Source organism: Sarcophilus harrisii, chromosome 4 (genome assembly GCF_902635505.1).
Source record: "Sarcophilus harrisii chromosome 4, mSarHar1.11, whole genome shotgun sequence".
Lineage (NCBI taxonomy): Eukaryota > Metazoa > Chordata > Mammalia > Dasyuromorphia > Dasyuridae > Sarcophilus > Sarcophilus harrisii.
The window spans coordinates 294,395,894-294,410,080 of NC_045429.1; the positions used below are offsets into that span (position 1 = coordinate 294,395,894).

General features: G+C 34.4%; 1 protein-coding gene across 3 annotated transcripts in view; it reads left to right on the forward strand.

Annotated features, from left to right (window-relative positions):
- The window catches only part of TBCD (tubulin folding cofactor D), a 395,290-nt gene that overhangs the window by 315,111 nt on the left and 65,992 nt on the right, over positions 1-14,187 (forward strand). For all 3 annotated transcript variants that reach the window (XM_031968421.1, XM_031968422.1, XM_031968423.1), the window contains exon 30: positions 1,710-1,850. In XM_031968421.1, coding sequence (XP_031824281.1) covers positions 1,710-1,850 — 141 coding nt within the window. The remainder of the gene's footprint in view (positions 1-1,709; positions 1,851-14,187) is intronic.

Here is a 14,187-nt window from a genome sequence, read left to right on the forward strand (position 1 = left end):
ATGGAAAAAAAACAGCACAATCTTGCCTTAGTGCTAGCAAAGTTCTTCTGACCAGTTGCCTGATTCCCTTACTATCTGTGAGCTGAGAGCTCTGGAAGCGACCACTACTGCTGCTGATACAGTGGCTTCCAAAGCTTGGGTTAATTTGCTGGGGCCTGGGCTATGCTTGCATAGTCTCCATTGGATTACGCTCCTGTTTGACCAAGGTGCAACAGAACTTTCCTACCAAGCTTCTAAGTGTTCTTGGGCTAGAAAACTGTTTCATTCCATCTTTTTGTGGTTTCTGCCACTCTAGAGTTTGCTTAGAGTCTTTATTGAAAGGGATTTGAAGGGATTGGGGGAGAGTTTAGGTGAGTTCCTGACTTTACTCAGCTGTCTTGATTTCCCATGTCATTCTTTATTCTTCAGTTTTACTTACTCTGTCTTCTTTCCAAACAGCATTCTATAATCCATATCCTCTTATCCATTACCTTCTCTTCAGTCACATACCCACTTTTCTAGTTCAAGGCCTATTCACCCCTTGCTTCTCCTTCTTACTTGATCTTTCTAAATCTATGATCTCTCTTTTTAAGATCAGAATTAATATTCTTAAAGCATAAGCTTTGAATTTATTCACTTGTAAATGTGAAACAGCATAATGTTAATTTCTTAAGAGTAGGGACTATCTGGCTTTTGTGTCCCTGGTACTATCATAGTGCCTGGAACAATATTTAATGATAATTGATTGTTTGTTATGTGATCCCTTCTTTTAACATAAGGAAATAGAGGCTCAGAAAGACTAGGTGACTTGGTCATACAAGGAAGCAAGAATAATTCAACTCTTTAGATCAAAATCCAGTTTTGCTTTCACTGAACTACATAATTTCTCTTAGGAAGTGATATCAACTGGTACTTTAAAAATAAAAAAATTTAACTTAAAAAAAAAAAAGAAAGAACCTAAGATTGATGCATCTATTCTGCCTTTGTGTTTACCAGATGTTTCCACTTTCATTGACACAAGGGAGACAGAACTGCTACTTCATTCTTTATAAAACTTTAAGACTGCACATTGACCTTCTATGATATGGTTGATTTTTTTTCCCCTTCAAAACTGCCCCTGATATTCTATATAAATAAATTGAGGATTGAAGAATATAGCATGAATTATACACTGTTAAAAGAATGCTGTCAGACTGAGACATCCTTTGTTCACCTGCATGCAACTGTTATTCATTTTTAAAAAAAAAGCAGGGAAGTTCTCTCTGTTGCCATCTAATCATTCTTAATCTATAGTGACATTACTGAGTGTGACTTCAAAGAAGGCTTTATCTTTTTTTTTTTTTTAACAAAAATAAGAGTTGATATGATATAGCAGTTTAAAGTTTGCAAAGCAGTTTTCTTATGCTATTTTCTTTAATTCTCAAAAAAAAAAAATCACCTAAGTAGGTAGGGATTGCAGGCATATTATCCTCATTTATAGAGGAAACTGAGATGCCGAGATATTAAATGCACACTAGAGTGCATTTCTGATTCAGTTCAGCATTTTATCCTCTTTGTAATGCATGGAATAGTCTTAGCCCCCATGGTATCAGTCATATAATGAACTTGAGTATTTTGGTGTTATTTTTAGTATTCTGTGTTAGAAAAATAGGCCCTACTGTCATGATGTAACAATATGGAAAGAAGATAGAAATTTTGTTAAGATTTAAGCATATGCATCTTTTTCTCAGGATTTGTCAGACAGTAGGAGTGAAGGCTGAAGCATCCGAAGATGATGTTATATGCAAAGAAAATGTTTCCCAGATCTATCACATATTACTTGATTGCATGAATGATTATACTACAGACAGCAGAGGAGATATTGGAGCATGGTAAGAAACCCAATGTTTGACAGTTTGTTCATTTTTTTTTTAAAGATGTCTTTTAAAAATTATGTATATCGTTATGAAATATAGGGACTTTGGATCAAGACTTTCTGGGCTGATCTGAATTAAAAGAAGATATATTTGTGGTAGCTAGATGGTGCTGTGGATAGAGCAACAGCCTTGAAGTCAGGAGGACCTGAGTTCAAATATGACCTCAGACGCTTTCTAGCTATGTGACCCTGGGCAAGTCACTTAATCCCAATTGCTTCAGCAAAAAAGAAAAAAAAAAAAGAGGAGATATAGCTATAGTACTGCTAGCTGGTACAATTATACCCATTTAAGGATGTAAACATTTACAATATGTTCTTCACAGCACTCCATCATCACCCATTCATTAAGAATGCTACTGTCATCATTGTAGAGAGATACAGTAGAAGCCAATTATTCTTATGCTAGGACCTGGAAAATTTCTTCCAAAACTGAGGTGATAGGCCACTGTCACAGTAGTCTAAGAGGTGAATTGCCTTAAGAAGAGTATGGCCTAAGGTTCTCCTTCGAAATGACTATGCAAAAATGTGGTTATTTCTTAACTTTTGCCTCATTGGAAGCAAAATGCATAACTTTCCCAGTACTGGGAGATGGTGTTAGGTCTATATTTTGTGATTTTCTATCTTTGAGAGTTAGTGGGAAAAGTATTAGATTAGAGTTAGTATTTAATAGAGTTAGATTTAAATGCTAGCTCTCACCTGTTGTAGTTAGACCAATTATTTTAATTTCTCAATGCATTCATTACACCTTGTTTTTAGTTTTATAGGTTTAGTAGAAGTGGGTCTAGCCTTAGAGTTAGAATCCCCACATCAGATAGTAACTTGCTATCTGTCTCTGGGCAAATTACTTTCTTTCCTTTGCTTCATTTTTCTCATTTGAAAAACAAGGAAGTAAAACCAGATGGTGTCTGATGTACCTTGAGCTTTTATTGTTTGTTTATGTGGGTTTTTTTTCCCTCCAAGGTAATTAGGATTAAATGATTTCCCCAACATCATACAACCGTGAAATGTCAGGTATTGGAGGCAAGATTTGAACTCAGGCCCTCCTGACTCCAGAGCTAGTGCTCTTTCTGCTGCACCATCTAGCTGCCCGTAGTTTTGATTTTCTGATATATGAAATGCAGGTAAATCATGTTTGTACTAACTACCTCAAAGATTTATTATGAAGAAAATATTTTATAATATGCATAATTTGAATTCATGATATTAATGAATGACAACTAGTCTTTCTTATTCATTCATTTATTTGTTTTGGCTGAAGCAGTTGGGGTTAAGTGACTTACCTAGAGTCACACAGCTAGGCAGTGTTAAGTGTCTGAGATCTGATTTGAACTCAGGTCCTCCTGACTTCAGGGCTGGTGCTCAATCCACTGTGCCACCTAGCTGTCCCTCTTTCTTATTTATTTTTTAAAAAAAGATTATCTTCACTTCTAGTCTGTTCTTTTTTTTTTTTTTTTAAAGGACTCTTCCCAAATCTATTTAGATTTTTATTTATAACCCATCTCTTTGAATATCTTTTTTTCTTTATCCTTTTAATAGGCATTTTTTTTATGATTCTAGAAATAATTTTCTCCTTACTGAAAATAACTGACTCCTCAGTTTCTCTGAGAACATAACCTCTGATGAGTTATGTCAGTGACTTAAAAAGCATTTTATATTGTCTCCTTTTAAGTAGTCAACAATACCCCTTTATGCCTTAGAATGAAAGGAGACTAAATAAGGGAAAATATTTATTCCAAAGATTTTCTTAAAATATGAGGGGGAACCAGGGGCAGCTAGGTGGTGCAATGGATAGAACACCAGGCCTGAAGTCAGGAGGACTTGAGTTCAAATGTGCCCTCAGACACTTACCACTTTCTATCTGTGTAACCCTGGGCAAGTCACTTAACTCCAATTGCCACAGCAAAAAAAAAAAGAAAAGAAAAGAAAATATAGGAGGAAGCAAAAAACCAATTCAGAGAAACAAATTTGAAAATTCTTGCTTTTTATTATGATGCAAAGAATAAAAATTTACCCATATAAACTAGAGTTTAAAAAAATAAATTAGTGAAATCATTTTCTGCCTTTGAGAATTCCATAAATAATTAATATTTATATGATCAATCATTCAGTAAACATTTATTGATCATCTACTATATGCTAGGCACTGTGCTAAGCACTGAGGATACATATGTAAAAAGAAAGATCTTAAGAAGCTTACAATGCTGGATTGTACATAACAAGAGAAACTGGGGTTGGACTCAAAGAAGGTGCTGAATGATGGAGTTCCCTTAAGAGAAATAAAAGCTGATGGGGAAAAAAAGAGATAGTTGACCTGGAATTCCTATTTAAATGGAGCATTATTTTGCTTTGCTATAATCAAAGGAGCACAGAGTACTAAGGAAACTAATAAGATATGAATACCAAGACTGATGCAGTCTTGAAGGATAATGCATTTCCTGATCATGAGGTTCCTAGGAGGCAGGATCAATTGTGAAAAGAAATTAAATGGCTCTGTGATGATTTAAGTCTATTGGTGCTTATTTTTACTTTTAAAACTGAAGATCTTTGTTATCTATTGTATAATCACAAACAAACTCAGAAATAAATGAGAATGGCGAGCCCTAGTCTTAGCAAATCATTGTCACACAATTCGTGCCTTTTACTCTTAGTGAAGTCTGTATGTATTTCAGTGGTCTCCAGAGGCATTACTGTATTAAAATACAACAAGATCCTTAAAAATAATGGCCTAATTTTATATATCTTTTGTATCCTTAGTGACCTTCACAGTGCCCTCAGGGACTTGTCTCAATTATGTCTAAAAATCAACAAGTATTAATCATTTCTGTGCCAAACAGTGTGCTAGGTATTGGGATACAAGTGCAAAGAATAAAAATATCACTACTGGCAAAGAGGGTAGGGGACAAAGGTAATGATTAAGAATATAATCAGTTGGATAAGACAGGAAGGGATGGCAACTAATGCACCTGTCAAAAGATTGTCTGTGGCAAAGAGAAATGGCACCTCTTGGGCAGAATTTGGGGAAATGAAGAAGAAAATGGGAGATTATGTCAAAAGATTTGGAAATGAAGAGATGAGGGGAGTAAGAGAGTTTAGGTGGAAGGGCCTTCAGCTAAAGAGAGGGATGAGCATATGGGAAATACTGAGAGGCTTCAGGAAGGTAAAAAAAATTATGAATAATTTCTCTGGAGAGTGAGATAAGGAATAGGTTAGAAGGATAAAAAGCATGTCTGATATTGTATCTACAGAACTGAAACACTTTTGAGTTATTATTGGATCTAGTGTGTGACCATTTTTCTGCCTGACTAAGAAGGAGAAAGGTTATGTAGTTTGAAGGTCTGAAAGAGAGTGAATGTATTAAGAATTGATATTCATAATGATGCTGTTAAAAATGTTTTGTCGTCTTGAATGTTCTTTGTAAAAGAGCATAGATAGAAAATTTTTCCTTTAGAAATAGTTATATTCTGTTATGGAATATTATTGTTCTGTAAGAAATGACCATAAGGATGAATACAGAGAGACTTGGGGAGACTTATATGAACTGATGCTAAGTGAAATGAGCAGAACCAGGAGATCATTATATACTTCAACAACGATACTGTATAAGGATGTATTCTGATGGAAGTGGATTTCTTTGATAAAGAGAAGATCTAATTCAGTTCCAGTTGATCAATGACGGACAGAAGCAGCTACACCCAAAGAAAGAACACTGGGAAATGAGTGTAACCTGTTTGCATTTTTGTTTTATCTTCCCAAGTTATTTTTACCTTCTGAATCCAATTCTTCCTATGCAGCAAGAGAACTGTTCTGTTCTGCACTATATTGTATCTATGATATACTATAACATATTTAACATGTATAAGACTGCTTGCCATGTGTGTGTGTGTGGGGGGAGGGTGGAGGGAGGGAAGGGAAAAATCAGAACAGAAGTGAGTGCAATGGATAATGTTGTAAAAAATTACCCAGGCATATGTTCTGTCAATAAAGCTACAATTTTTAAAAAAAGAAATAGTTATATTCTAAAAACTATTTAGTCCTTTGAAAAAAATCTTTCAGTGCAAATGAGATATTATTTTATTATGATCATTGTTTCTTTGCGGGGCTCTAGGGAGTTGAACTAATTGGGTTAATGACAAAGGAATTTTCCCTGCTGGTTGGGTGATGATAACCTTTATTTTTCCATTTATACTTTAGAAGCCATTTCTGTTTTTGAATAACTAACAGTATAGTGAAGCAAATATTTTAGTAGTTCTTTAATGTCCATCAGTGCATCCTCTTTTCTTTCTTTCTTTCTTTTTAATTAAATTATAGCTTTTTATTTACAAGATATATGCATGGGTATTTTTTCAGCATTGATAATTGCAGAACCTTTTGTTCCAACTTTTTCTCTCCTTCCCCTCCTCCCCCCTTCCCCCAGATGGCAGGTTGACCAATACATGTTAAATATGTTGAAGTATAAGTTAAATACAATATATGTATATGTGTTCAAACAGTTATTTTGCTGTACAAAAAGAATCAGACTTTGAGATAGTGTACAATTAGCCTGTGAAGGAAATCAAAAATGCAGGCGGACAAAAATAGAGGGATTGGGAATTCTATGTAGTGGTTCATAGTCATCTCCCAGAGTTCTTTTGCTGGGTGTAGCTGGTTCAGTTCATTACTGCTCTATTGGAACTGATTTGGTTCATCTCATTGTTGAAGAGGGCCACATGCATCAGAATTGATCATCATATAGTATTGTTGTTGAAGTATATAATGATCTCTTGGTCCTGCTCATTTCACTCAGCACATCAGTTGTAAGTGCATGTACACTGAGCATGTAAGTCTCTCCAGACCTTTTTGAAATCATCCTAGAGCATCCTCTTTCTTACAGTTACAAGTAATAATCAACCAAAATGCTTACAGTTACAAGTAATAATCAACCAAAATGCAGCCAGCTGACAAAATGCAAACATTTATTTTCTCCTTCCAAGTCTTGTCTCTTTTCTTGGGCCCGGTTAGCTCAGAGGCCTATCTCTCTGCTTGGTTCTTAGAGCTCCCTCTGAATATCTCCAAATCCAAAGTTTTGTCCTTCAGCCTCCAGCCAGCACCAAGGTGAAAAATGGAATGAATCTCTCTTGCCTTCAAGAGAGAGCTTGTGAACTTCCTCCCAGAGTGCTCCTCTCCGACCCCTGGGAATGTTCCCCAATAACTCTCTTGAAGCTCCCAAAAGTTAACTCCTCCTCTGAGAGAATGGGATTATGGGTTATCTCCCAGAGTGCTCTCTGGCCCTAAGAACTTCAAGGAAGGTGTGAATTCAGATATCTCATACTAAACCCTGAAATCTCCCAAACGTGTGAACTCCAATGAGTACTTAAATCTTGCTTATATGAGCTCTCTAAAGGTGTGAACACAAGCATTGTTTCTATCAGTATTAGCGACTGATAAGTGATAACCTTGTAAGGATTTGCTCTAAGGTGTGAACCAATAAGCACTGTATCAATTCCATTTAATTAACACTAGGATTCTGACATCTCCCCTTGAGTTTTCACCTTGTTTCAAGTTGAGTTGACACTAGGATTCCAACAACCTGCTATAGACTGAGAGTGTATATACTCAGAGTATATACACTGTTCTGAAGATCATCTGAGAAGCGAGTATGTGTCAGTATAGAAATTCTTTTGAGGATTTTGAAACTTGTAGGAATCTGTGCCATATGAGGCAGTTCATTTGGCTTAACCTGAGTTATGATCTTTATTCCATTCTGCCTACTCTATAATGTAAACAGCACTAACCTTCTTGTTGTTCCTTGAATGGGACTCATCATTGCCTGACTCTGCCTCTCATACATGGAATGTTTTCCCCCTTCAATTTTGTGACTTTCTTTAAGACACAATTGAGAAGTCTTTCCGTCTCTACATCCTATTTATATTACTCCCCTCACTCCCAACTAGCGCCTTCCCTTTTGTTTTACCTTCTGTTTATGCTATAAATATTTTGTGTGTTCATAAATGTTTGAATGTTGTTTTTTAGATTTGAAAGTTAGCACTTTGAAAACAAAGTCTGTGTTTTCCCTTTCTTTGTATCCCCTGCAATTAGCATAATGCATGTGCTGGTAAATAATAAGCACTTAATGCTTGTTGACTGACTGACTTAACAGAATTTTCATGTTGTTTGCCTCCCCTACTTAGGAATCTAAAACTCTGTAGGGTTTTTACACATATTAAACTTTGATGAAAGCTGAACAAGTATTAAGTATTTAAATCCAAAAAATAAAAGCTAGTAGATAACCATTAGCCAGATAACCATTAGATAGATTTTCTAATACATCTAACATCCTATGTCAAAACAACTAATTTAATTTTTAAATCATTGCCCAGTTTATTCACATATTTTAAGGATAAGTCATATATGGCTTATGTACAAAAGATAAAACATTTGCATTTTTAAATCAACTAAAAACAACAAAAAAAGAAAAACATTTCTATAGACAGTAAAACTCAAAAAAAGAGGATTCACTTTGAAACTGTGAATCTTTATTTTGATTTTTAAAAATATATAGTAAATAAAAAATAAGAAAATTATATAATAAATAATGAATTTATAAATAATTCGTTATGTATTGCTTTCAGAACATCGCAAAGAGAGTACTATATACATAAAGATTAATAAATATTTTAACTAAATTAAAAGAATGTGTTTTTCTGTTTTCTTCTCTGCTAAATATTTCCAGATTTTTGTTTTAACTTTTGTCCATTCACATAAGCTTCAGTCCCTTATATCTTATTGTTTTCCTATTATTTCTCTTGAATATTATATTGTCTCCTTAGAATCAATGAATCAGAAGGCCATCTCTAATCTCTTTCCGTCCTTTTCCTGCTCTAATTCACAAACTGCTTAATTGTCAATGATACTTTTGTTCATTTACTTGAATCTCACCTTTTACTCTTGTCAATTCTTTCTTCAATGTCATTTAGGTCCTTTTTTCCCCTACTGTCTTCACCCTGGTCTGGATCCTATATACCCTGGGATTTTTAGCCCTTTCATCTCCTAAGATCCCATCCTGGAGTGCCTTCCCTTTGGTTTTACCTTCTATTTACACTATAAATATCTTGATGTACATAAATGTTTGCATGTTATTTTTTTAGATTTAAATGTTAGCACTTTGAAAACAGTCTGTGTTTTCCCTTTCTTTGCATCCCCTGCAATTAGCACTATGCATGTGCTGGTAAATAGTAAGCACTTAAATCAATGCTAGTTCACTGATTTCCTCTTTGACTACAACCTCTCTTGGCCCATTATTTTAAGAATGTGTCACTTCATTTCCTATTCTCTGTCAATCTCATCTATATCATATTAATTAATTGCCTTGTCTTTTGTAATCAGATTCAGTTCTGCCCCTATTCCTAGGTAGAGTGTGTCATTCTATTTCCTTTGGCCCCTCATTATCCCTGTAATGTTTTGGACTAAAGTGCCCTCCCTGACTGCCACTCCCCTATGTATATTGTATAATTTATCTAGTTAATCCTGTAGTGGTTCCCTAATACTTGTGAAATCATATCTCCCTCTTCTTGGGATTTTTTGATCCCTCCATACTTATCTATTACTGCCATGTATGAGCTCTCACCCTATTAAGATTGGTCTCCTCATATTCTTTCAAATGCTTGGGTACAAATCCTGCTGCTAACTTAGGTGTATGATATTGACCAAGGAATATAGCCTTTCTTCATCTAAAAAGTGTTCACCCTTGTAAATATGTGTTCCATATTTTTCTCTCTCCCTTCTCCTCATCCCTCTCCCCTAAGGGAGTAATCCAATATAGGTTAAACATGTATAATTCTTCTGTATATATATTTCCACATTTATCATGGTGCATAAGAAAAATCAGATCAAAAGGGGGGAAAAGGAGAAAAAAAAAGCAAACCAAACAACAACAAAAAGGTGAAAATATACTATATTGTTATCCACATTCAATCCCCATAGTCCTCTTTCTGGATGCAGATGAATCTCACCATCACAAATCTATTTAAAAATTTTTACTTAAAATTTTATTTCACAAAATACAAGGTTAGGGGGCTGGGGCTTAAAATGGTTTGTCTCAAGAATATCTAAGTGTTTTGATGGATTTCAAATTTAATACAATAGTATGACAGCCAAATAATTAACATAATTAAGAGGCATAATTTCCAGGAACAATATAAAAAACTTGCATTTATATAATTCTTAGAGGTTTTTAAAATAGTTCACAAATACTATCTCTCTCTTTTTTCTCACAACAACGTTGAAAAGTAAGTGCTATTATTATTTCCCTTTTATAAGTTAGGAAACTGAGGCAGAGAGAAGTTTAAGTGATTTACCCAGGATCACATAGCTACTATGTATCTGAGTTATAAAAAATCAGAATAAGCTGCCTTGGGAGTTTATTGGACATCTGGCTTGTTGAGTCTGTTGTAGAAAAGATTATTAGTTATAAATTGGTATAGATAGCTAACTAAGCCACATTCAAATTTGAAATTCTGAGATTGTATGGCTTAGGTTCTTAATAATTATAGCTGGACAGAACCTTAGCAATAAATTAGTTTAACCTCTTCATTTGCCAATGAGGAAAGCAAGACCTAGGGAGGAGTAGAGGTGTGGTCCTCACAATTAAACAAGAATTAAATATCATAGTTCAAATTGTCCCATGCTACAAGTTCACATTGAACAAAAACAATATTCTTTCTAACTCTAGCATGCTACCTCTCATATTTTTCTATAAAAGTTTTCCTCAATCCTTTTTAATATCTTCCTCTGACATGTGCAGTTAATACCACAGAGATTAGTGCTTCATTGAATATTAGTGTATGTTGTTAATAAATTATTTCATGGATATGACAAATTTTTTGCCTTGCACTACAGTTACCCCTAGAGTGAATAAAACCTAGTTGAGTATATAGTGAGTGCACAGCAAGTATTTCTTATATCATTGCATTATGAATCATAGGAATGATAGCATCATAGATTAGATTGGAGGAAACTAATAATAGGTAATAAATGACAGACCTGGTATTGAACCTGTGACTGAGTCTTAATTACAGTATTTGCCACTGTACAATGTAGCTTTCATTTATATTGTAGGTACCCCTTCATTTGATGTAGATCATGATTTCTTTTATGCTTTTGTAAACTATCTTTTAAAGTAGCAGTTGCCAAAAAGAAATTCACCATCTCTTCAAATTTAATTAGATAGCTTTTCATATAAAAATACTTATCAGTTGAAGCCTGCCCTTGGGTAGCACTTATCAGAATTTCATTTTGCTACAAGAGCCTTTGAGAACCAAGGATCACTTCTTTGCCAAGATCAGGCATCAGAAAATGACTTTACTGGAGGATAATAAATACTTGTTAGCTAATTAATTAAAATTTAGGAAAATATTCCCATTTCTGTCGAAGGCACTACAATCAGTTTTCCACATTCATAACCAAGATACTCTTTTGAATTCTTCATTCTTCCTTATCCCCCACCTAACTAACAATGGCCAGATCTTCCCATTTTGCTTTGCAATATATTTATCATTTGACTTTTTATTTTGGTTGCCTCTCACTTAAATTACTACGCTGATTTCCTAGTTGTTTTCCCTATTTCAAGTCTCTCCTCATTCCAGTCATCCTCCTTACTGCTGCCATTATGATTTTTCTTAAACTCAGATAATAAACATGGCCCTTCACTATTCAGTAAACTCCAATGGCTTCCTTTTTGATGAAATATAAATCCTTTAGTTAGCTTTCAAAGCTCTTTCACAGCCTGACACCTCCCTCCTTCTACTCCTACCGATTTTTCCAGCTTCAGTACCCACTCTTTCTCTCTCTAAACTGGTCAGACTGGCTTTTTTTTCTGTTTCCCACACAAGATATTATCTCTCCCATGGCCTTTCATTTTTTGCTGCCTATGTGCCCTGAGGGAAGGCAACATTGGCCCCTGTAAGACATCCCCCTACACACCAAACTTTCTTTTCCTGCTGACCTTCCCCTCCCCCCCTTATGGAGCCTCAGGTGAGAAGAGAAGCAACACCTTCCTCTGTGTACCTTCCATTTCCTTCTGCATATGTCCCCTAAGGGAAGTCTTCTAAGGAGTGGAGGAGACTTTCAACTACACCAGAGAAAGGCAGCTTTTCTGCCTTCCCCTGATTTTTTCCTTGATTTTCAGCATAGGAGGTAAAGAGCCTTCCCTGTGAAAATGAGCACCCTTTTCTTCTGTTGCCTTCTGTACTTGTCCCTTGAGCAAATAATAAACAGGTGGTAACTGTAGAATGGGACTTCCATCTCTTGCTAGAGTTTATATCTCTAGGCTTTCAAGGGAAGAGCAGTAATAATGCTTCCCATCTGAATACGCTTCTCACCTCCAATAGCGTTTGTCTCCTGCCTGATCTCCAACCTCCTCTATAAAGAAGAGTGGTGCTTTCTACTTAATGATGAACATTTTCATACTTGTTGAGAATTTATACATCTCAGGGATTCTAATCCCCTATCGATCTTCATACAAATCTCATTCTCCAACTCCTATCTTCCAATTCTTTATTTCTATCTCCATTATCTCTGTCACCTCAAAGTTTTCCCCAAAAGCCACTGTGCCCTCAGGAATACCCCTCTGGAATTTGTTCCATAGGCAAAAACTTCGTTCTAATTTCCCATTCTTTCCATTTTCTAGCAATGACTGAAACCTGGTCTTGAGGAGACTCTCTAGACACTTTTTCCAGGACTGACTTTACTCATTCCCCTTGGCTCATTGGTCAGTGCTAAAGAGTGGAAATATTCCCCACTGCCTATTACCACTTTCAGATTCTCCCCCACCTCCATCACTGAATAACCTCTCTTCCTTTGAGATTCATGATACTCACATTTGAAATACATGATACCTATCAAAAAAAAAAAAAAAGATCATGTACTAAGGTCATAAAAACCGCAAAATCCAATATAGTAAGACAGAAATTTTAAATACATCCTTTCAGATTGTAATGCAGTAAAAATTATACTCTCTAAAAGGAAGTGGGAAAATTGTTTGGAAACTAAATAATCTAATCCTAAAGAATAGGAAGAACAAAGAGTAAATCACAGAAACAATAATTTCATCAAAGAGAATGACAACAATGAAACAACATACCAAAATTTATGAGGAGTACTTAAGAAAAATTCATATATCTAAATACATCAATAAAATGGGGAAAAATTAGATTAACAAACTTGTCATGCAACTTAAAGAACAAATTAAAAATTCTCAATTAAATACCAAATTGGAAATCCTGAAAAATCAAAGGTGAGATTAATAAAAGTTAAAGAAAACTATTGAGCTAATAAATAAAATTAAGAACTGATTTTATGAAAAATCCAATTATATAGATAAATTTGATAAATAGATTTTTTGATTGAAAATAAAAAGAAGAAAACCAAATTACCAGTCTCAAAAATGAAAAGGGTAAATTCATAACCAGTGAATAGGAAATTGAAGCAATTATTGGAACTATTTTGCCCAATTATATGCCAGTAAATGTGACAGTCTAATGAATATTTATAAAAATATAAATTGCTTAGATTAAAGTATATTTAATTAATAATTTAAAAGAAATAATAAATTAAAAATAATAAAAAGAAGAATATTTAAATAATCTGATCTTAGAAAAATAAATTGAACAAGCCATCATTGAAATTCCTAAGGAAAAAATCCCTAGGACCAGATATGTTCAAAAGTGAATTCTACCAAAAATTTATTCTACTACTATATAATTCTACACCAGACAGGATTTATGCCACAATTGCAGGGCTGGTTCAGTATTAGAAAAACTATCAGCATACTTGACCATTTCAATAACAGTATGAACAGAAACCATATTATTATCTCACTAAATGCAAAAAGAAGTTTTTGACAAAATACAGGACCCAGTCTTATTAAAAAAAAACTAGAAATCATAGGCACATATGGAGCTTTCCTTAAAATGATAAATAATATCTATCCAGAACCATCAGAAAGCATTATATGTAACAGGTATAAGCTAGAATCCTTTCAGATAAGTTCGGGGGGAAGCATGGTTACTCATTGTCACCACTATTATTCAGTATTGTGCTAGAAAAATTAATTATAGCTATTAAAGGGGAAAAATAAATGGAATTGGAATAGGCAATGGGGGGAAAAACTATTTTTGTAGATTTTATCCTAGTATACTTAAAGAATCCTAGAGAAGCAACTAAAAAACTACTTGAAATAATTAACAACTTTAGCAAAGTAGCAGGATATAAAAAAACACCCACATAAATCAACAATATTTCTATATATAACCAGGAAA